This window comes from Ovis aries, chromosome 7 (assembly GCF_016772045.2).
Source record: "Ovis aries strain OAR_USU_Benz2616 breed Rambouillet chromosome 7, ARS-UI_Ramb_v3.0, whole genome shotgun sequence".
NCBI lineage: Eukaryota > Metazoa > Chordata > Mammalia > Artiodactyla > Bovidae > Ovis > Ovis aries.
The window spans coordinates 43,949,545-43,973,724 of NC_056060.1; the positions used below are offsets into that span (position 1 = coordinate 43,949,545).

The following is a 24,180-nucleotide window of genomic DNA, read 5'->3' on the forward strand; positions in this document are numbered from 1 at the left end:
GTTACACAATGTTCTCCTATGCTTGAGATCTACAGACTACGTATCCTGCAAGAACTAATCAATGGTTTTTCATCTCCTGGAAATAAAAACATAAATATGGTGCCAAAAGAACTCTTTACCGTACTCTGACAACAGTTTATTCGGCTATACTTTTATATTGAAGAGACGTATACAGATTCAATTACTTGTGCGGAGACTGTCGTGTAGGATCATGGACCATCCTAGTAGGGAAAAGGATGAAAGACAACGGACAACTAAACCCATGGCACAAAGGAGAGAACATTGTTCCCGACCATCTGGCTCAACATCCTCTGGGGTTCTTATGGTGGGACCCAACTTCAGGGTTGGCAAGAAGATAGGGTGTGGGAACTTCGGAGAGCTCAGATTAGGTAAGAACTTGGTTCTTGTTATTGGTTTAGACTAACAGCAACAGCAGAAGCTGTGATAAGCTTTGATGTGTTTCAAGACACGCAGTTTATAATTTTATAAGATGTTCTTGTAATGAGGAACTGTTGTTAAAAGAACTGAAGAATTCCTGAAGGTGACTATAGTCATTGTCAAGTGTTATTGGTATCCAAGGTTCATCCCTCTATGTGTGTGATAGGATTTAATATTTTCTGCCAGTGCTGAGATTTTATGATGGAGGGAGATCTGCATGCAGGTAACAGTAAAATGAAGATTCTGATTTAGTTGGTTGGAGAGATAGAGCCCTGTGTTCTATCTTTTTAACAAACTCCCAGTTGATTGAGATGCTGTTGGTCCTTGAGTCACATTTTGAGAAGGGTTATTAAGGCTTTATTTTAATTCAAACTCTGCCCCTAGTAAAGGAAGAGTAAATCCTTACTCAGTGATCCCGTACTTACTCTGCAAGGAGATACATCAGTGTTTAGAGCGGTTTTCCAACTGATACTGTGTTTACATTCCTTCCTGGAAATTCCAGCATCAGGACTAAGCTAGAGCTCCAAGGAGAAACTTTGCAATTTTTTATTGCAACCAAGGAGAGATTTTTTTTTGAGTATTAATTTATGTGTGAGATGATGAATAATGATAAAATCAACCAATTTGAAGACATGAAATTGGGAAGAAGGTACATTGGTTATTTAGATACTTTTTATGACCTTCTCTAGGTGAATGCAGAAGAGAAAATGAAAGATAAATTTGTGATGTCATCAGCTTAGAGACTGTGACAGATCCTTTTCTAGGCTAAAGTGTTTTCTTATTTTTCATAGCTGGTGAGGCTGTACGAAGACCTATTGGAAGAGGCTTTGCCCTCTGAGGGGACAGAGCATGAGAGCTTAAGATGATTTTTGTTGATTACCTCAGCTACTTCTGATGATTTTTCAAAAGAAGATTGAAAAAAATCTTCTCGTCCCCCCATACAGAGATTCAGCTGCACTAGCCAGAGATCACTGGGTGCAGAATTGAATTTAAGGATGCTGAGAATGAATTTATTTTTACCACTAGAAGACTAGCAGCCTGGAATTTTAAGACCTGACTAGGATAATGAAAGCCTTTTTATATTTAGTGATGTGTTCATGTTCGGGTTAGCAAAGCCTGCAGATGCTACTGAGAATAGGAGTAAGATGTGTAATTTCACACTGTTTGAGTTCCTATCAACTGTTGAGTTGCTTTAGCAGCTAGGTTTGTGAATATTCATTTATATAATGGATTGACTTTGCTCTAGCAACGCAGTAGTACTTGAATTAAATAGATTATGACATAAACATCCACAGAATTACTGCTGAGAGTCAGTTTATAATGTATATAAATTCGTGCTTTCTCAAAACACCATAAAATTGTTTAGTTTCTATAAGGATGAAGGAAAATTTTGGTCAGTGAAAACTGGAAATGTATTTTAGTTACTTAAGTCTGGATTTGTATTGAGTGTATGATCTTTATGTTTACACAAAAATGGAAAAATCTATTCAAGTCGAAGGATAAATTTGTAGCCTATGTATATTCTCAGACTGGTAAAGTGTTGTGTTTTATTTCCTGTAATGAAGCTAGGGTAATTATGATGGGTCTCATTTTGACTTGCCTTGTAGTCAGTAGAAAGAACTCATTTTTCTTTTCAAGTGGTTTTATTCTTGTGTGCCGAGGAGGTTTTCGTTTGCTCTGGGACCATTACTGTTGGGGCATTGTATCTGGGAATACTTTTATTGACAGAAACAAGAAAAGGAACGTTCAGAATTATTTGATACCTTCCTGACAATAGGGTGTGCTATATACTCCATTCCATTGCCCTCTCTCTGTGATATTAGAAAGTAGAGGACTGTGCAGATAACGAGGTGTAAACTGGAAAATTCTGAACTCAAGAAGGCGCAGATAGGCCTCCACCCAGGCTACCATTACAGGGCTATGCTTTCTTCTCCAAATTCATTTCTTTCTCAAGCTACACTGTCCCTTCTGTCCCTCAAATAATCAACTGTGTTCGTGGTTCAGAGCTTTTACACCTATAATTCCTTATGTCTGCAGAATTCTTTCTTCAAAATTTTGCTTAGCTGATTGCTTCTTATTCCTCAGGCTCAACTTTCATGTTGCTGTCTCAGAGAAACATGCTGTGACTTCTTTTCCACCTCCATCTAAAATAGTGTGTTTTTCCCCAGCCGCATTCTATCCCATCAGACTGCTTCACGTTATTCATCACGTTGATCACTGTCTGAAGTCGTTTTATTAATATATGCTTACCTCTTATTTGCCTCTCTTTATGCTTGAATATAAGCCCCTCGGAGGGCAGGGGATTCTATCTGTATTATTTGCTGCTGTTATTTGTGGCATCGAAGAAAAGACAGCCAGCTGAATAAGAAGCAGAGGGGCAGCAGGAACAGGAGCATCTTTGGGTTCCTGGTAGGAGGGGGTCATGGTGGGTAGTGGCCTTAATGTTTAGATAGACTCTTGGATTCCAGACAGAGAACCCTCCCCAGACAGGTGATGATCAGTGTATTTTGGTTCTCTGTAAATCTGTCTCCACCATACCATCCAGTTAACAAACACTTCTTGAATATTTACCATCTTGCTAGTCTTTGGGAAAGATACGGAAGATAACAGGGTGTCCCCACGAATCTCACAGTCTGCGGGAAAAGATACGTTAGGAGTATGGGATTAACATATACACACCACTATATATAAAATAATCAGTAAGGATTTATTGTACAGAACAGTGAACTTTATTCAATATCTTGAAATAACCTGTGAAAGAAAAGAATCTGAAAAAAATGTATATATATATATGTATAACTGAATCACTTTGCTGTATACCTGAAACAAACATAATATTATAAATCAACTACAATTTAAAAAAAAGAATCTCACAGGCTAGTGGTAGAAAGAGAAAAACAAATTACAGCATAAAGTGATAAGTATTATAGTAGATTGTGTAAAAACTACACTGGCAGAGAAGGTTAATGAAGGTTTCACAGAAGCGTGTTATTTGATTAAGAGTAAGATAGGACTTCACTGGTGAGCACAAGGAAGAAGGAGTCTCCACCAGCAGAACGTGTAAGCTCTATGTGCTGTGTCAAAGCATAGTGTCAAAGCAGCAACAGTTATATATGACTGGCTTGTGGGATGTGAAGTGAAAGAAAAGTAGTAGATGAGGGTGTAAGATAGGTTGGGACCAGATTGTGAAGTGTTTGTGTGATCTTAAAGCATATGGACTTTATCCTGTAGGCAGTGGAGTAGAACCATCAAGGGTTTTCTAAAACCAGACATTATCTGGTTTCTATTCTAGAAAGATAATTCCCAGTATAAAATTAGATCAGGTAGTAAAGAGGTTGTGGATTTTTGCTCTCATTGTACTACTTGTCACTTTGAGTTACGTTCCTTCATCTCTCTACTTCAAGATATGCTTGATGGTAGTAATTTGCTTTATTGGTATTCTCATATGTGTTCATATTCTTAACTCCTTTTGTGTGTATGACATATAATGGGTACCTAAGTAGTCCAGGTTAGAGGTGGCTGGGCCTGCCTTAGCTCTGAAAATGGCACTGAGATGCAGAGGAAGGGGTGAATTAGGGGGAGATTTTAGAAGTAGACTATAGGCAGGATTTGTTTGCCAATTATTTTAGGGGAAGGGGTCAAAAATGGCTGAGTTTGTGAGGCTGGGAAGACGAAGTGAATGAGGAAACCTTTACCAGAGATAGGAAAACACAGGACCAGAGTAGGCGGTGGGGAAGGCAAGTAGTTAGACTTGGTGAATATATTGACTTTGAGGAGTGTGCAGCACATAGGCACAAATATGACTATGAGGCAGAGAAGTTTAGGCTTCAGATAGGGATTAAGAAATCATCACTATGTAGGTGTTGATGAACATGCAATCATGAGTGGTGAGATGATGTGGAGCCTGTGTGAGTGGGAGAAAGAGGGTGCATTTAAGGGATGCTAGAAGAGGGAGAGCCTTAAGAAAGAGAAGTTGGAAAGTCAAGAGAAGAGTTTCTAGAGGGTTGGAGCGTTAAGCACAGCCTTGTGCCCTAAGGTTAAACAGAAGAAGCTAATTATTACAGCCTTTGGTCTTTTACTTCTGTTTATATATTTCTGATGACTCCTTTTTTCCTTCCTTTTCTTTTTTTTATGAATGCATGTATTTTGTAACCAGGAGAAAAAAAAAAGCAATAAAAAGAAAAGCAAAAAATGTGCCTTTAAAGGCATAGTTTAAAAAAGAAACCTTGCTGTTGCCCAAAATTTTTTAAAAATTCTACTTAAAAGTATCTTCAAAGATAATCACTAATTGTGTTTAATTAATTTAATTTTCCAGAATTAAAAAATGTTTATCAGGACATATTTTAGAAATGCAGTCAAACTGTACTATAAACTTGTTTTTAATCAGCATGAACTTTTGTGTCAGCTTACAGATCATGCATTTTTAATGTCTGTAGTTATTAATTTATTGGACTTTCCCTGGTGGCTCAGATGGTAAAGAATTGCCTGCAATGCAGGAGACCCAGGTTCAATCCCTGGGTTGGGGAGATTCCCCTGGAGAAGGAAATGGCAACCCACTCCACTATTCTTGCCTGGAGAATCCCATTGGCAGGGGACCGTGGCAGCTGCAGTCCACGGGGCTGCAAAGAGCTGGACACGACTGCACAACTGACACAGTCTGCGCAGCACAGTAGTTTATAAGCCGGTCTTAGTATACAGATAACTGATTTCTATTTTTAAATTATAATTAATACTATACTAAACATCCTTATAGATGCCTGTAATAAAAACATCTTTGTAGTCCAAACTTGGTCGATTATTTCCTTAGGATAATGTACTTTCTATGTCAGAAATACAGACATATTTGTGATCTTGTTACATATTGTCAGTTTGCCCTCCAGAAAGACAATTTCCCTGATTTCTCTAAACTTTCTATGTGACTGTGTATGTGTGAGTGAGTATGTGTATATATTTGTTTCTCTACTTCAGAAACCTTGAACATCATTGAGAACCTTTTCATCTATGCTAGTCTGACAGGGGAAAATGATATCTAGTTAAATCTGTATGTGTTCATGGGTGAAGTTAAACATTTACACATTTATTTATATCTCTTCTTTTAATCCTTTATGGCCTTTGCTTATTTTTCAATGGAAAGATTATTTCTGTGGAGTCTTACCTATGTATATTGCCTCAATAGAAAGGGGAATTTTGAAGGTTTGAGAAAGGAAGATTGATAAAGGATGATTGTGGATAAAAGGTAGGAGGACATGAAGGAGTGGAAACAGATCTGCAGGTTGTTTTTTTGTTCACTGTGAAAAAATATGGGGAAATATTTTGCGGATTTTTTTTTTTTTTTTTTAAGCTTTGAGTCTTTTGCTGAATCAGGTGTGGAAAGAATCATGTAAACATTTGTTAAAAATTATTGTTTTCCTCTAGGACTTAGAAAATATATATCCCTGGTCTACAAATAACAGCCTTTCTTCCTTCTTAATTGCAAAAATAAGTAAATAGGTGATTTCATATCCTAATAGATATGTGCCAATGATTATGGGAGACCCTTTAGACTAAACAGTCTGGCATATAAATGTTGCTAATGATTTTTATACTCTTTGTGAAGTAGGATATTGTTAAACAATGTTTTTTCTTACAAACAAGAAAATGGAGGCACAAAGAACTGACTTTTTTGTTCTCTTTCGTCTTTGGTTTCTGGTGAAGTATGCAAAAGTACGTTAGAACAGAAGGATGTTTCTGACAGAGGTAAACTGTCCAAGGGTATCAGCTTTTCGGGTGACACACTCTTCCCTTCTAAAATAAGACTCTTATTTCTGTGACTATAGAGTGTACCACTAGAGCATTCAGGTATGACCTAAATCAAATCCCTTATGATTATACAGAGGAAGTGAGAAATAGATTTAAGGGTCTAGATCTGATAGATAGAGTGCCTGAAGAATGAGGTTCGTGACATTGTACAGGAGACAGGGATCAAGACCATCCCCATGGAAAAGAAATGCAAAAAAGCAAAATGGCTGTCTGGGGAGGCCTTACAAATAGCTGTGAAAAGAAGAGAGGTGAAAAGCAAAGGAGAAAAGGGAAAATATAAGCATCTGAATGCAGAGTTCCAAAGAATAGCAAGAAGAGATAAGAAAGCCTTCTTCAGCAATCAATGCAAAGAAGTAGAGGAAAAGAACAGAATGGGAAAGACTAGAGATGTCTTCAAGAAAATTAGAGATACCAAGGGAACATTTCATACAAAGATGGGTTCGATAAAGGACAGAAATGGTCTGGACCTAACAGGAGCAGAAGATATTAAGAAAAAAAAAAGAAGGAAAAAAAAAGGAAAAAAAAAGGGAAAAAAAAAAAAGAAAGAAAAAAAAAAAGAAGAAGATATTAAGAAGAGGTGGCAGGAATACACAGAAGAACTGTACAAAAAATATCTTCACGACCCAGATGATCATGATGATGTGATCACTAATCTAGAGCCAGACATCCTGGAATGTGAAGTCAAATGGGCCTTAGAAAGCATCGCTACGAACAAAGCTAGTGGAGGTGATGGAATTCCAGTTGAGCTATTTCAAATCCTGAAAGATGATGGTGTGAAAGTGCTGCACTCAATATGCCAGCAAGTTTGGAAAACTCAGCAGTGGCCACAGGACTGGAAAAGGTCAGTTTTCATTCCAATTCCAAAGAAAGGCAATGCAACAGAATGCTCAAACTACCGCACAATTGCACTCATCTCACATGCTAGTAAAGTAATGCTCAAAATTCTCCAAGCCAGACTTCAGCAATACGTGAACCGTGAACCCCCTGATGTTCAAGCTGGTTTTAGAAAAGGCAGAGGAACCAGAGATCAAATTGCCAACATCCGCTGGATCATGGAAAAAGCAAGAGAGTTCCAGAAAAACATCTACTTCTGCTTTATTGACTATCCCAAAGCCTTTGACTGTGTGGATCACAATAAACTGTGGAAAATTCTAAGAGAGATGGGAATACCAGACCACCTAACCTGCCTCTTGAGAAACCTGTATGCAGGTCAGGAAGCAACAGTTAGAACTGGACAAGGAACAACAGACTGGTTCCAAATAGGAAAAGGAGTACGTCAAGGCTGTATATTGTCACCCTGCTTATTTAACTTATATGCAGAGTACATCATGAGAAACGCTGGACTGGAAGAAACACAAGCTGGAATCAAGATTGCTGGGAGAAATATCAATAACTTCAGATATGCAGACGACACCACCCTTATGGCAGAAAGTGAAGAGGAGCTAAAAATCCTCTTGATGAAAGTGAAAGAGGAGAGTGAAAAAGTTGGCTTAAAGCTCAACATTCAGAAAACGAAGATCATGGCATCTGGTCCCATCACTTCATGGCAAATAGATGTGGAAACAGTGGAAACAGTGGCTGACTTTATTTTTTCGGGCTCCAAAATCACTGCAGATGGTGACTGCAGCCATGAAATTAAAAGATGCTTACTCCTTGGAAGGAAAGTTATGACCAACCTAGATAGCGTATTCAAAAGCAGAGATATTACTTTGCCAACAAAGGTCCGTCTAGTCAAATCTGTGGTTTTTCCAGTACTCATGTATGGGTATGAGAGTTGGGACTCTAAAGAAAGCTGAGTACCGAAGAAGTGATACTTTTGAACTGTGGTTTTGGAGAAGACTCGTGAGGGTCCCTTGGACTGCAAGGAGATCCAACCAGTCCATTCTGAAGGAGATCAGCCCTGGGATTTCTTTGGAAGGAATGATGCTGAAGCTGAAGTTCCAGTACATTGGACACCACATGCGAAGAGTTGACTCATTGGAAAAGACTCTGATGTTGAGAGAGATTGGAGGCAGGAGGAGAAGGTGACGACCCAGGATAAGATGGCTGGATGGCAGCATGGACTCGATGAACGTGAGTCTGAGTGAACTCCGGGAGATGGTGATGGACAGGGAGGCCCTGCGTGCTGCGATTCATGGGGTCGCAGAGTCGGACACGACTGAGCGGCTGAACTGAACTGAACTGATAGAGTGTACACGACAACCTCTCTGCATGTTGTTCTTTCCTTATCTGGACTACTTAACTGCCACTGATGAACTTAAGTTGGAATTTGTAACTTCAGCTGTTGCCAGTCAGTCCTGTTTGTGGCAGTTGTGATCATTACAGTTTACTGTTGCAGCTTATATAAAGCATTTGGTTTCATATTGCATCCCACAAAACCTTGGAGCCCTTAGTTTCCTACAAGAGAATGAGAAAGGAAAAGTAGGAGAGGATAAAGTCTCTCTATTGAGTTTTCAATAAGATTTTGTTTAAAAGGTATAGTTCTGTTGTGTTAAAAATTTTTTGAAAGCATTCATGTGACAGAATATAGGCTTAAGCTAAAACAAGATTTTAAAATATTTTTTTCCTAGGTGAAAGTAAAATCATTGTGAAATCAAATTTTTAGTTTTATAGTCATAGTTTCTTAGGAAATAGCATTTCGAACACATGAAACTCAACCTATATCAGCCCAGAACCAAGCCAGTTAGCAAAATAGAAAAACTGATACACAGTCAGCCCTCCATGTGCACAGGTCTCTCCTCCGTGGGTTCCAGCAACCAGGGGTGGAAAATATTCTGGGGAAAAATGGTCCCATGAAGTTCCAAAAAGCAAAATTTGAATTTGCCCTGTGCATGTGGAATTTTACATAGAATTTACATTGTATTTACAACTATTTACATAGCATTAACATTGCACTGGATGTAATAAGTAGTCTAGACATCTAGATCTAGTATACAGAGGATGTACCTAGGTGGTTATATGCAAATAATATATACCATTATAGATAAGGGCCTTGAGCATCCACAGCCACAGATTTTAGTATCCATGAAGTTCCTAGAACCAATTCCCCACAGGAAGTAAGGGGCGACTTTATTTGTGCTTTTACAACATTGTTTAAGTTTACCTATAAATTTGTAAGTTTTTAGGGTCTGTGTGTACAACAAACTAAAAACAAGTTTTATTTATTTATTTATTTTAATTTTTGGCCACACTCTGCAGCATGTGGAATGTTAGTTCACCGATCAGGGATCGAACCTGCACTCCTGGCATTAGAAGGCAGTCTTAACCACTGGGCCGCTAGTCCCCAAAACAAGTTTTAGAGTCTTGTTATAATTTTCTTCTTCAAGTGGTTTAAAGAGAGAGTCCTGGAGTCAGATTGCCTCTCCAAGTTTCTTTTTTTTCTCCATAAGACTAAGGTAATAATAATGTATACTTACAGATTTGTTGTGGAGATTAAATTTAGATAATGTATATAATCACCTAAGACAGTGATTGATGCATAATGAGCACTTGGTTTGTATATATAGTACAAAACATTGTTTAAATTTTTGTTTTATTTTTTTCAACTTATATGAAGAAAATTTTCAAATTTTTACAAAAAACTAAAAAAGATATGGTAGTGAGTATACATAATAATAGTTAGATTTAGCAGTTGTTAATATTTGTCCCATGTGCTTTATCTCTTTGGAAATATCTATGTGTGCACATTTGCATATGTGTTATAGTAAGTTGTAAGTCTGACAAAACAGTTTTCTCCCCCTCAGAAAGAATTATTTAGGTTCCCACTTCATAAGTATGTAACTAATCGTATCATTTGTTTTCCACAGTATAACAGGCTCTGGGTTCATCCACCCCTCTAGAACCGACTTGAATTTGTTGCTGAATAATATTCCATTGTATATGTGTACCATAGCTTCTCTATCAATTCATCTGTCAGTGGACATCTAGGTTGCCTCCATATCCTGACTATTGTACATATTGTTGCAATGAATATTGGAGTGCATGTGTCTTTTAGAATAGTGATTTTCTCAGGGTATATGCCCAGTAGTGGGATTGCTGGGTCATATGGTAATTTTATTTCTAGTTTTTTAAGAAATCTCCATACTGTTCTCCATAGTCACTGTATCACTTTACATTCCCACGAACAGTGCCAGAGGTTTCTCTCTTCTTCACTTCATCTCCCGCATTTATTGTTTGTAGATTTTTTTAATGGTGGCCATTCTGACCGGTTTGTGATGATACCTCATTGTAGTTTTGATTTGTCTTTCTCTAATAATAAGAATGGTGACCAGTTTTTTATGTGTCTATTAACCATTGGTTTGTTTTCTTTGGGGAAATGTCTGTTTAGGCCTTCTGCCCCTTTTTCGATTTTTTTTTATTGAGCTGCTTGTATATTTTGGAGATAATCTGGAGATGCATGTTTTTTATAATATAATTTTAATGAAAATAACCATGTGTCAATTTTAAAAGCCTAATCCCTACAATTAAGCATTTCAGCTTTTTAAACAATGTCCTCTATTATTTCTCAGGTTTTTGGCTAACATCAAGTATAAACAATGTCCTCTAGATAGCTCCTTTTTTCTAAATTTTTTTTCCCAACACTAGATATTGTTTATTGATTTTTCTCATACTTAATATCCCCAGTCACCTATATACACTCCTCACATTCTCCCAATATATTTATGTCGTACATTTGGTTAAAACGTTTTCCTGTGTTTATAGTGTTACGGTTTTGGACATAGCATTCGTAGCTGAGCTATGAGAGCACTGTTGTATTTCCTTCCTGGTATATTTGCATTCCTTCTTCCTTTAGAATTAAAAAGTACTGATATTTGACTTTTTAAAGATTTTTTCTTCATTATCTGTCTTTTATTAATTCTTCCTCTCAAGTTACCAACAGAACTATAAAATTTCTGTCAATATGATTAGGTAATCTTAACGTTAAATTATTCTGCAGTACATGCATGTTAGCTTTCTCAGATCTACTAAGTCAGTTACTATTTTGGCTATTTATTTACTTCTCACTTCCAAAATGTTGACATCTCTAGTCTGCTTTTTTCTCACCTAGTTTACTTGTTCTGGTTTCTTCCTTTTGGCATTTCATTGGGCTTTTGGAAAGGCATAGGGTGCAATGCCTAAATTTTGTCTGTCATGTTAAACCAGAGGTCTCTATGTATCATATATTTTTATTCAGGAAAGAATTTGACAGCTTTTTGTAGTGTTCTAGAAGACATATAGAAATATGAGCTAGCTAATAAGATAGTTGAAGAGATTTGTAGTTGTTTTGCCCACCTCACCAAAGAAAATTGAATCATTATCATCATGGATACTAAACAATAGAGCTCTATATTTTGGTTCCATTCAGTTTAATTGTGAATGTTATGGAGATCCTTGAAAGAACATATTAATGAAATCCTCACGTAACAATGCTTGAGGTGGGGCAGCTAATACAGTAGCTGGTTAACAGAATCAAGATTTAACATTAAATCGAATAAGCAATGAATTGAACAAAAAATCTTACTTTGATTCAAGAATCCTACTCTACATTTTAAGTCTGACAACTAGATTGTCAACACTTAAGTGAAAAAGATGGCTGTGGCTGTGAGTTTGCTGTAAGATAAGAGTGGGATTTGCCCCCAAAAGCTCATAACTTCAACTGATTTAACAGACATGTGAAGTCCAGATCGGACTTCCCTGGTGTTCCATTGGTTAAGAATCCACCTGCCTGCACAGGTTTGATCCCTGGTCTGGAAGGGTTCCACCCGCTGCAGGGCAACTAAGCCCATGTGCCACAGATACTAAGCCCTTGCACTAGAGCCCAACTACTGAAGCCCAAATGCTGCAGCTCCTAAAGCTTGTGCACACGGAAGCCCATACTCCACAAGAGAAGCCACCACCGTGGAAAGCCCACACGCCACAGTACAGAGTAGCCCCCACTTGCTGCAACAAGAGAAAGCCCACGTGCAACAAAGAAAACCCAGGGAAGCCAAAGACAAATAAGTAAATGAATAAAAGTCAGGATCAACAAAACTTAAGATCTTTCTTAAGTTTTGGACCTCTATGGAACTTTGGCATTGTCGACTCTAAACTACATCATTTTAAAAATGAAAGAAATTAGAAATTAAGTGATTTGGTCAAGGTAAGATAAACTAGCTTGCCACGGAGTTGGAACCAAGCCCAGATCTGGGACATCCAGGACTGATATGTGTCATGTAGTTCCACCACGTTGGTTAAGTGTGCAGTTGAAATATTAGATGCTTTAAAAATATAAGCTTTAAAAGGACATAAGAATTAATTCCTAATTCCAAAGGTGATAATCACTGACATTCAATTTAATTATACCTCTACCAAGAAAAGAAATATAAGGTATAAAATGATAGCCAATAATCTTTTCTTCAAGTATCATTATCTAGTTTCTATGTTGGACCAACTGTATTCTTCAGGGATTTTCTGAGAGGTAAGGAGGGAAATTTGAATGCAGAATTCTAAAGAATAACAAGGAGAGATAAGAAAGCCTTCCTCAGTGATCAATGCAAAGAAATAGAGGGAAACAATAGAATGGGAAAGACTAGAGGTCTCTTCAAGAAAATTAGAGATGCTAAGGGAACATTTCACGTAAAGGTGGGCTCAGTAAAGAGCAGAAATGGTATGGACCTAACAGAAGAAGAAGATATTAAGACAAGGTGGCAAGAATACACAGAAGAACTGTACAAAAAAGATCTTCACGACCTGGATAATCACGATGGTGTGACCACTCACCTAGAGCCAGACATCCTGGAATGTGAAGTCAAGTGGGCCTTAAGAAGCATCACTACGAACAAAGCTAGTGGATGTGATGGAATTCCAGTTGAGCTATTTCAAATCCTGAAAGATGATGGTGTGAAAGTGCTGCGCTCAATATGCCAGCAAATTTGGAAAACTCAGCAGTGGCCACAGGACTGGAAAAGGTCAGTTTCATTGCAATCCCAAAGAAAGGCAATGCCAAAGAATGCTCAAACTACTGCACAATTGGCGCTTATCTCACATGCTAGTAAAGTAATGCTCAATATTCTCCAAGCCAGGCTTCAGCAATACATGAACCATGAACTTCCAGATGTTCAAGCTGGTTTTAGAAAAGGCAGAGGAACCAGAGATCAAATTGCTAACATCCTCTGGATCATCAAAAAAGCAAGAGAGTTCCAGAAAAACATCTACTTCTGCTTTATTGACTATGCCAAAGCCTTTGACTGTCTGGATCACAACAAACTGTGGAAAATTCTGAAAGAGATGAGAATACCAAACCACCTGACCTGCCTCTTGAGAAATCTGTATGCAGGTCAGGAAGCAACAGTTAGAATTGGACATGGAACAACAGACTGGTTCCAAATGGGAAAAGGAATACGTCAAGGTTGTATATTGTCTTCTTGCTTATTTAACTTATGCAGAGCACATCATGAGAAACGCTGGGCTGGATGAAGCACAGGCTGAATCAAGATTACCAGGAGAAATATCAATAACCTCAGATATGCAGATGACACCACCCTTATGGCAGAAAGCGAAGAACTAAAGAGCTTCTTGATGAAAGTGAAAGAGGAGAGTAAAAAAGTTGGCTTAAAGATCAACATTCAGAAAACAAAGATCATGGCATCTGGTCCCATCACTTCATGGCAAATAGATGGGGAAACAGTGGCTAACTTTATTTTGGGGGCTCCAAAATCACAGCAGATGGTGACTGCAGCCATGAAATTTAAAAATGCTTGTTCCTTGGAAGAAAAATTATGACCAACCTAGACACCATATTAAAAAGCAGAGACATTACTTTGCCAACAAAGGTCCATCTAGTCAAAGCTATGGTTTTTCCAGTGGTCATGTATGGATGTGAGAGTTGGACTATAAAGAAGGCTGAATGCCAAACAATAGGTGCTTTTGAACTGTGGTATTGGAGAATACTCTTGAGAATCCCTTGGACTGCAAGGAGATCCAACCAGTCCTTCCTAAAGGAAATCAGTCTTGAATATTCATTGGAAGGACTGATGCTGAAGCTGAAACTCCAGTACTTTGGCCACCTGATGCGAAGAGCTGACTCATTTGAAAAGACCCTGATGCTGGGAAAGATTGAGAGCGGGAGGAGAAGAGTACGACAGAGGATGAGATGGTTGGACGGCATCACCAAATCAATAGACATGAGCTTAGGTAAACTCTGGGAGATGGTGATGGACAGGGAGGCCTGGTATTCTGCAGTCCATGGGGTTGCAAAGAGTCAGACACATCTGAGCGACTGAACTGAACTGAACTGAAGGAGGGAAAGCATTGGCTAATTGATTAATAATTTTTCATTTTAATTTTGCAAAGTATGTTTTTGAAATTTAGAGTAAAATCACAATGTAGGATATTATTAACAGTGTTCCTTATTCTACCTTTAGCCTTTTATCTGGATAAGGTACAGTGGGAAGTGAAGCTGGAGATGTGAGCAGAGCCTGATCTTGATTGGCTGTGGGTCACAGTACAGATTTTGGACTTTGTTTTGTTGGCAATAAAAGACAAAAGTAAAACTTGGAAGTAATTGCATGTCATGTTTTCCACCCCCACCAGAGATGATAAATTAATTAGAACTTCTGATCATTTTTCCGTATTAAAAAAAAAAAGACACAGAGTGATCGTTTTTAATCTAGTGGTGCTGATATCTAAAGGATAAATACAGGAGTTCGCCAGTTTGAATGATAGAAAGCTGAAACAGTAAATGCCTTGTGATTTAAATAATTCTAAATGTTTCTTTGATTAAAAGGCTTTTGCAGGTGGTTTAAGCTGATGCTTGTACTGTGAAACTAAAAGTTTGCAGTTTTTGTGTCTGCATGTGTGGTTGTTATGCTTCTTTTTCTACTTTATGTTATTGATATAAACTACTTCAGAGATGGATTAATCTAAATAATAATTAGATTGTTGGGATTTGAACATCCAGCCTATAAAGAAGTTAATGATCATTCCATTTCTTGAAGCTTGTTTGAATTTTGTTTATTTGGGTTTTATTTTTGTGGAGAGAATTGTAACATCACAGAAAATTAGAGCAACTCTTTGCTCAGTTGTGTGTAAATGTCTATATGTGTATATTCTCTCATATACATCTATGTGGTGGTGGTGATGGTGGTTTTTTAGTTGCTAAATCGTGTCCGACCCTTGCAACCCCATGAACTGTAACCTGCCAGGCTTCTCTGTCTTTGAGATTCTCCAGGCAAGAATACTGGAGTGGGTTGCCATTTCCTTCTCCATACATATGTGTACTTTGGTATAAACAAAGTTGGATATACTTTTGAGATTCTGCTTTTTTTAATATGTGATTTTCATAGTTGTAAATTTAATGGCTATTCTGCTTTTTCAGGTGGACTCCCATAACTGGGCTTTGGTTACTTCTAGCTTATTATATGTAAATAACACAAACATTTTCATGAAACTAGATTATTATCAGAAATATATCATCCTCTGTAGCTTGCTAGATGCATTAGTTTTATATAGGGCAGAAAATTTACACATCAGTAAAAATGTAATTATCTTTCTACAGTTTTATTCTACTGTAAAATACTCATATTTCAGAACAGAGAAGGCTAAATGTAGCATTTTTTCACAAAATCTATATAGAATATGTTAACATTAATGTAAATTAGAATTATAAATTAATTTGTAGAAGATTTTATCCATGTTGTAGTAAAGCTGCACATGGTGTCATTTTTCTTAACAAGCACCAGCTCTCTGCATCAAAGCTGAGGACTAACACACAGATACCTTAGGATCTATGCACCCCAAAGTTGCGTACATCAGACATTCAGTCTTAAAGCCTTTGTGTTCTGTTTTATATGCATTTCCAACAAGCTTACTCGTTTGTTGTTGTTGTTACTGTTGTTGTTGTTATTGTTGTTGTTAATCTTCCAAAGAGTAGAAGCACAGAAGGAAGAGGGAATTACATACATCAAGAAGTGGTCACTGACAGGCTGATAGCAAGAGAGCTAACAAGGTCACAAAGCAGAGCAGTCTGGGCAGAACAGCCTTGTTTACTTGATTAACCCCTAAGGGTGTTGCTCAAGTGGTGTAATATATTATTCATCTTGAGTAGATTCATCAAGGAAAAAAATCATATATTTATAAAAAAATTGTATTGAGGTGTAATTGACATATAATATTATATTAGTTTCAGGTGTAGAACATAATGTTTATTTGTATATATTGGAAAATGATCACCACAGTAAGTCTAGGTAACATATATCACCACAGATAATTATAAAATTAATTTTTCTTTTGATGAGATTTATAAGATTTCCTCTTGGTAACTTAAAAAAAATGCTATTTATTTATTTATTTATGTCTGTGCTGGGTCTTTGTTGCTATGTGCAGACTTTCTCTAGTGGTGGCCAGCAGGGGCTACTCTCCAGCTGAGGCTCAAGGGCTTCTCATTGCAGTGGCTTCTCTTGTGGAGCACTGGGCTCTAGGTGAGCAGGTTTCAGTAGTTGTGAGACAGGGGCTTAGTTGCCCCAAAGCACGTGGTATCCTCCCAGACCAGGGGTGAAACTGGTGTCCCCTGCATTGGCAGGTGGATTCTTTACCATTGGACCACCAGGGAAGTCCCGAGACCTGTCCTCTGATATAAGAAGCTTTGTAATTTCTTGTGAATTGCTTCATTGGAGGCAGCGCGCTTCTTTGTGCATTGTACGGATTGTATGGACATATTGCATTCATCAGATGATGGACATTTTAGTTATTTCTACATGTGAATACTCTGTGACTCCGAAATTCCACTCTGGGTATATGCCCGAGAAAATGCAAATATCTTTGTATACCAAAACAAATATGTTCAAGAATGTTCAAACAGAACATTAAGTCATTATACAGACTAATAAACATGAACTACTCCCTCCCCCAATTATTTTAGAAAAGGAAAAGAACAAGCTGTTAATACCTGCAGCCAAATAGATGAATCTAAATTTAATGTTCAGGAAAAAACAGACACAAATAAGTGGTTACTATATAATTTCAGTAATACATGTTCAAAATAGGCAAAACTAATTTCTTGCAACTGGGTGGTCGTGAATGAGGATTATTGATTGGGAAGAAGCACACAAAAGCCTACTGGAGTGCTGAAAATGTTCTCTCACTGCTCAGTTGTGTCCAACTGTTTGCAACCCCATGGAGTGTAGCCTGCCAGGCTCCTCTGTCCATGGAATTTTCCAGGTAAGTCTACTGGAGTGGAGTGCCATTTCCTTCTCCAGGGGATATTCCCAACCCAGGGAACAAACCTGGGTCTTCTGCATTGGCAGGTGGGTTTTTTACCATTGTGCCACCTGGGAAGCCCAGATATATGTATGGATATGTATCAATTCACTGAACTGTACATTTTATACTTGCATACTCCATGTAAATTATACCTCAATTAAAAATAATAAATGTAAAAATTAGGGGATATCAATTGTACAAGAGTTATTACATTTGGTTTTAGATGTTAACAGTATGTGTTAGTGACCGTCACACAGCCTTCCACTATTCCTCAAGAGGAGCTACTTCACAATCACTGGCTCTAAACAAAGCTGAAAAAGTATGTGCCAGACTTCAGAAAATTGTCCAAATAGTTAATAACAAAGAAAGACTTAAAAAAACCCAAAAACCAGTTGACATTGCTCCTATTAATGTAATTACTGTCGTTACAGTGAGGAAGAAATCGACATAGGTGAATCTCTGGAATTTGTGAAGTTCTCAGATCTTTGGCTTCTCTAATTTGTGCATTAGCTGAGTGCCTAATTTTAAATGTAAATGCTCTACTACTCCCACAACTTCATTAATATATTTCTCTCCTCTTAAAACTTGTATTATCATCTAGAATGGAGGTCTGTATTATTCTTGGCAGAAAAACATTAGTAAAATATTGGACCATTTTTGCCTGCAGGTTCAAGTCATTGACAATCCATGGTTTCTGTTCTTCTGGAATCAGTTGCTTTAACTGTGTTCATTATTGTGTTTTTTTCACTTTTAGCCCATTTTGTTTTTTCAGTGACCATTTGGACTTCTCTTCCTGAATGACTGAAATGTCTGACTAGGTACTATAACGTCAACATCCACAGGCCTCTGTTTGGCCTTTTAGTTTTTCACATTTATGTTGCAAATTTTCAAATAGCAAGTAATCCATCTATTCTAAAGAATATTTCAAGTCTGTAGGTGAGCTGTAATCAAATATTTACTGACGAGATAATATAACATCTGGGATTTTCTTCAAAATCATTTCATTATTAAAACTAGGTGTAGTTACATGGGGGAATCATTATATAACTTTGAGATTTTACATGATAAAAATTTTAAAAACTGAAGTACTTCATTATTTTTCTGCAGTAGAGTATCATGCTTTCTGGAGTGATTCATTCCAGTTTTGTTTTGTTTTTTTTTTCCCCTCACCACTATAATGTAGAAAGTTTTACATACGTGCTTAGTAAAGCATAACCTCTATAAGTACTTTATAGGCTCACCCTCTTGAGATGGAGTACAGGTACTTCTTTGACTCCATGTATCAATTTCTTGAGGAAATCCTCAATTTTCTTGAGGATTTTTCTAGCAGATTGATCAGAATAGACTATCATGTTGAATAATTTAGAAAAGTCATAAGAGCTAGTTGAGTCACTGACCTAAGCTTTATATCTCAAAATGGAATAATGGAAGCTGCTTTTCAGAAGGTTTTTATTGATGGCTGTTATTTTTTAACTCACACAAAAAACACATATCATATTGTATGTGATATTATATTGTGTGTGATATCATATTGTGTGTGTCTGAAGCAAAAGTTTATGAAATAATACGCTTTACTAAGTGTGATGTAAACTATTTTTCTTTAAAGAATATATTAGGACACACTGAATTTATTTCACACTCCTCTATTGATCATATTCTGCAGTTTAGAAAACATTTTAATGTTGTCTAAAACAGAGATGTCTTACATATTAATAGTAAACATGCTCTATACCATTACTAGTGGTGTTAAGCAAGATTTAATGTTTTGTTTTTTTTTTTTAATAATAAACTACTTGCTGGTATTGGTAAGTAATCCCTTCAGAAAACTTGGCGCAAGAAGGAATAACCATGGCTGTTAACTGCTAACCATTGGGAAATATTTCCAAAGAATATTTTAATAAACTAGTAGAATTAAATTAGTAGAAATAATAAAGACCTCTGGCTTTTTTTTTTTTTTTTTTTTTAAGTTGTAGGCTTTATTACCATCTACCTCTGATCATGCTGCCTGTTCAAAGAGATGCTATCTGGGTGGTGGAGGCAGTCTCTGCCCTAAACAGACATGGTAACCAACCTGAGTTACATAAAGGTGGTTTCTTGTTTTAACTACTAATTACCTCAAATTCGTTTGGCTTGGTTTCTTTTTTTTTTTAAACAAGTTCGAGGTAATAATTTATAAATGCACTACTTTTACTTTTGGTCAAGAAAATCTGACAGCTGGAGATCTAACCAAACTGGGAACCTGAGGCTTGTTATGTTCCTTTATCAGTGTGACTCTGAGAGCTGAGACCTGCTGGTTCTTTGAAAGTGCTGTGTCTGACAGAGCTTGTGATAAATGATGTCTCTGTAGGTAACTTACTGAAACAGGAAGTCTTCATGCAGTGGATTTTATGGGTAGCTTCACATCTAGGACTGCTGCTTCAAAAGAACTGAGTCTGGATGGAAAACTCCCCAAACTGCTATGTAATGCAATTTCTTTTACACTAACAATAAAAGAACCCGTAACCAGGAAGTGACCTCGGGAAGTGTTGTGGATTTTGTGCAGCCACTAAAACCTTTGGCTGCTCAGGATTATGCCATCTCACCAGTGGTGTTTTTCTGTTCGTTAAACTGCCTGCCTACCTCACAGTTAATGCATATATCATTCATGTATTGATATGTAGATAATTATATATATAATTTTTTAAGCTGAAGCAGTCGTTCGTTTTAAGTGGGCAGGATTGTAAACCTCTGTCTTTGTAATTAAATTATTTCAAAACAAAATTTTTGTATATCATTGAGTGGCTTAGTGTTTGTCTAGCCTTCCACTTGACTGTGTTTTGTATTGACCTCTTCAGTCTTCTATTTTTTATATTTTTGGCTTCTCCATGTGGCTTGCAGGATCTTAGTTCGAGGACCAGGGATTGAACCTGGACCATGACAGTGAAAGCACCAAGTCCTAACTGTTAGACCTCCAGAGAATTCCTATGACCCAGGTAGTGCTAGTGGTAAAGAACCTGCCTGCCAGTGCAGGAGACACAGAGACGTAAATGGGTTTGATCCCTAGGTTGGGCACATTCTGTGGAGGAGGGCACAGCAACCCACTCCAGTAATTTTGCCTGGAGAATCATGGACAGAAGAGCCTGGCAGGCTACAGTCCTTGGGGTCACAAAGAGTCAAACTGAAGCAACTCCTCATGCACATACTTCAGTCTTAATGATGCCCACTGGCAAACTAATTCATCTGAATGATGCATAGCTCAGGAGAATTACCTAGTCACTTCCAGGGCCTCTTAGGAATAAATCACTTTGTAAGAGGGTGATGTGTTCAGTTTTTTGTTTTTGTTTTTTTTTAAATAAGTAGAGAAAGTAAACAAAAAAAAGCAAGACTAGCATTCTGTGATATATCAGCTGTCGTGTTTGGTGTTACATAGGCTGTCATTTATTATACTTCTCTGATTATATTCCTTTATACAGATATAGAAATTGAAGCTGAGAGGTGTTTTGTAATTTGTCTGTTTCTTTTGCATTTAATGAGAACTTGGAGGAAGGCACTGTGGTAGAGTGAGATGAACGTTGCTTACCCTCCTGGTTTTCTCTCTGTTTTCCTCTAATTAAAGTATCAACTTTCACTTTCCTCTTTTCCCTCTCTCTCATGTTTATATCAGAGAAGGCAATGGTACCCCACTCCAGTACGCTTGCCTGGAAAATCTGTGGATGGAGGAGCCTGGTAGGCTGTAGTCCACAGGGTTGCTAAGAGTCAGACATGACCGAGCAACTTCACTTTCACTTTTCACTTTCATGCATTGGAGAAGGAAATGGCAACCCACTCCAGTGTTCTTGCCTGGAGAATCCCAGGGACAGGGGAGCCTGGTGGGGCTGCCGTCTACGGGGTTGCACAGAGTCAGACACGACTGAAGCGACTTAGCAGCAGCAGCATGTTTATTTGTAATCCAAAGGTTGCTAGTTTTTTCTTAAATCTCTTGATTATAAATCCTATTTTTTAAACTTATCTTCCAGGAATTATTATATCATACCTACAATAGTAATAAAAGTAATAAAAATTAGGTTTACTTAGCATCTTGCAGTTTATAATGTACTTTCACATACTCTAACTCTTGTAATCCTTATAATCATACTGTGTGGTAGATGTTATTCTTCAAGTATTCTACTGTAAAAACTTCCTGTTCATTTTCTTTGTAGGTATTCTTCTCTCTTTTATCTAATAGATTAATATTTTAAAAATATCACTTTCACTATTATACATTTCCTCTTAGCACAAAGATTTTTGGTGATTTCACAATAAGCCAAATAATGAAGTCAAAACTACTGTATTCGTATTTAGAATTATCCATAATCTGATTCTAAATGAGCTTTTATATATATATATATTTATATATATATACATGTATATCTCCAAAAACTTTCTCAGACTCTTCTGCATATCAAGTCAATATGGTTCACTTTAGCAAGTATCTCTTACCTACTATATATCAGATCTTTGTTGTTAGGGATAAAAAGATGAGTGGAATAGTCTTGTTCTTAGGAAACTCACTGCCAAGTGGAGGTAAAAATATACATGCATTAGTAATTATAATGTATGTGTTATTTTAAGGTAGCTGAGTGCTGCCTTAATTTTATAAAGTATATTTAGAAAAAAGATTTTTATTTATTTATTAATGGAAGGATAATTGCTTTACAGAATTGTGTTGGTTTCTGCCAAACATCAACATGAATCAGCCATAGGTATACATATGGCCCCTCCCTCTTGAACTCCCCCCCCTGCCTACCTCCCAACCCTACCCTTCTTGGTTCTTACAGAGCCCCAGTTTGAGTTCCCTGAGTCATACAGCAAATTCCCATCGGCTGTCTATTTTACATATGGCAATGTAAGTTTTCCTGTTACTCTTTCCCTACATCTCACCCTCCCCTTCCTCCTCGTGCCCCACCCCCATGTCCGTAAGTCTGTTCTTTGTGTCTGTCTCCATTGCTGTCCTGCAAATAATTTCATCAGTACCACCTTTCCAGATTCCATATATATCCGTTAGTATACAGTATTTGTTTTTCTCTTTCTGACTGACTTCACTCTGTATAATAGGCTCTAGGTTTATCCACCTCATTAGAACTGACTCAGATGCATTCCATTTTATGGCTGAATAATATTCCATTGTATATATGTACCACAACTTCTTTATTCACTCATCTGTCAATGGATATCTAGGTTGCTTCCATGTTCTAGCTATTGTAAATAGTGCTGCAATGACCTTTGAGGTACATGTCTCTTTTTCACTTCTGGTTTCCTCAGGATTTATGCCTGCAAGTGGGATTGCTGGGTCATATGGTGGTTTTATACTTAGTTTTTAAAAGAAATAGTCATACTCTCTTCCATAGTGACTGTATCAGTTTACACAGAAAAGGGATTTTTTTTAAAAGGTATAAAAGCCACAAGGAACAGCAACCAAAAAAAAAATGGGAAAGAAGATTAAAAACAGGTGAGAAATGGTACCAGAATTCTAGAAGCTAGAAAGCAGTTGTAACTAATTTAAGCAGTCTAGAGAAAGCTGAATGATTTGAAGGATAGGCCAGTTTGTAACATATACACACCAGATATGTTCAAGAATTGAACACATTTGGAAATTTCGGAAAGTTGGGATGCAGAAGGAGCTAAAAACAAGAAGAGTAGTTGCAAGTCCGTATGTATTTTGGGGCTTCCCCAGTGGTTCAGCAGCAAAGAATCCTGCAATGTAGGAGACTAGGGTTTGATCCCTGGGTTGGAAAGATCCTCTGGAGGAGGAAATGGCAACCCATTCCAGTATTGTTGCCTGGAGAATCCCATGGACAGAGGAGCCTGGCAGGCTACAGTCCGTGGGGTCGCAAAGAGTCGGACATGACTGCAGTGACTGAGCACACACACACACATAGATATACACGTACATACATGTATGGAGCAGTTGCTTCACCACATCCCCTCCTTCCCTGGCCTCACCTGGCAGCTACTCTTTTCCACCTTCACAGGAGTTGGGAGGGTCACACTATGGAAAGTAAACAGCTGTGAAAACTGGACTGCCCAACTGAACACAGGGAAAATGAGGAAAAGATTCCTCACTAATTGGTGAGGCCTCCTAGACTGTGGAATAAACAGATCTATAAGCTCTTGCTTTTTTTTTTTTTTTTTTTGAGGAAACTGCACGATTTCTATAATATAGCAAGTTTGTTCAAGTATTAAAAAAAAATACTGTCCCCAAATCTTCAAAAAAAAGTGAGGATTTAGGAAAAGTATGCCCACCTCAGAACAAGAAGCTGGCTTTCCAGGTTATTCACACTCTGTAGTGGATTTCTCTGGCTTTGTTTCTTACCATTCTCCCCTATATATTGGCTTCTTTCATATTGGTCCACTCAGTTGATCACATTCTCTGCATTTTCTATCATTTCTCCACCTCACTATTAGTATTGTTTTAGAGAAATGCCTTTTATCCTCTCCTGCTTGTTCTCAGTGACTTGCCTCAAGTGACGGCCCAAATGCTTTACTCTCCCTCATCTGCGTCATCTACTGACTTGTTCATATTTCCTTTTTAACCTTATCACTTTATGTGATTTAGTTAATAAACTTTGACCCATGTGCAAGGTCTTGTGTGAGGATTCAGAGTACAGTCTCTGAGTAGTAACCTGTGAATCCTCTTTAATGTTGTCTGCATACAAAAATTACTCCTAAATCCATGTACTCTTCTCCACATAAAGGTGCTGGGAAAAC

The 24,180-nt window shown here is 37.5% G+C and overlaps 1 protein-coding gene across 8 annotated transcripts in view; it reads left to right on the forward strand.

Annotated features, from left to right (window-relative positions):
* The window catches only part of CSNK1G1 (casein kinase 1 gamma 1), a 153,018-nt gene that overhangs the window by 44,536 nt on the left and 84,302 nt on the right, over positions 1-24,180 (forward strand). For 6 of the 8 annotated variants that reach the window (XM_004010535.6, XM_012181371.5, XM_042252332.2 and 3 more), the window contains exon 2: positions 1-389. In XM_004010535.6, the coding sequence (XP_004010584.1) occupies positions 212-389 (178 nt within the window). In that variant the 5' untranslated portion in view covers positions 1-211. Of the gene's footprint in view, positions 24,132-24,180 lie in introns of those variants that run through there. The other 2 variants (XM_060417783.1, XM_060417785.1) reach the window with 2 other exon arrangements.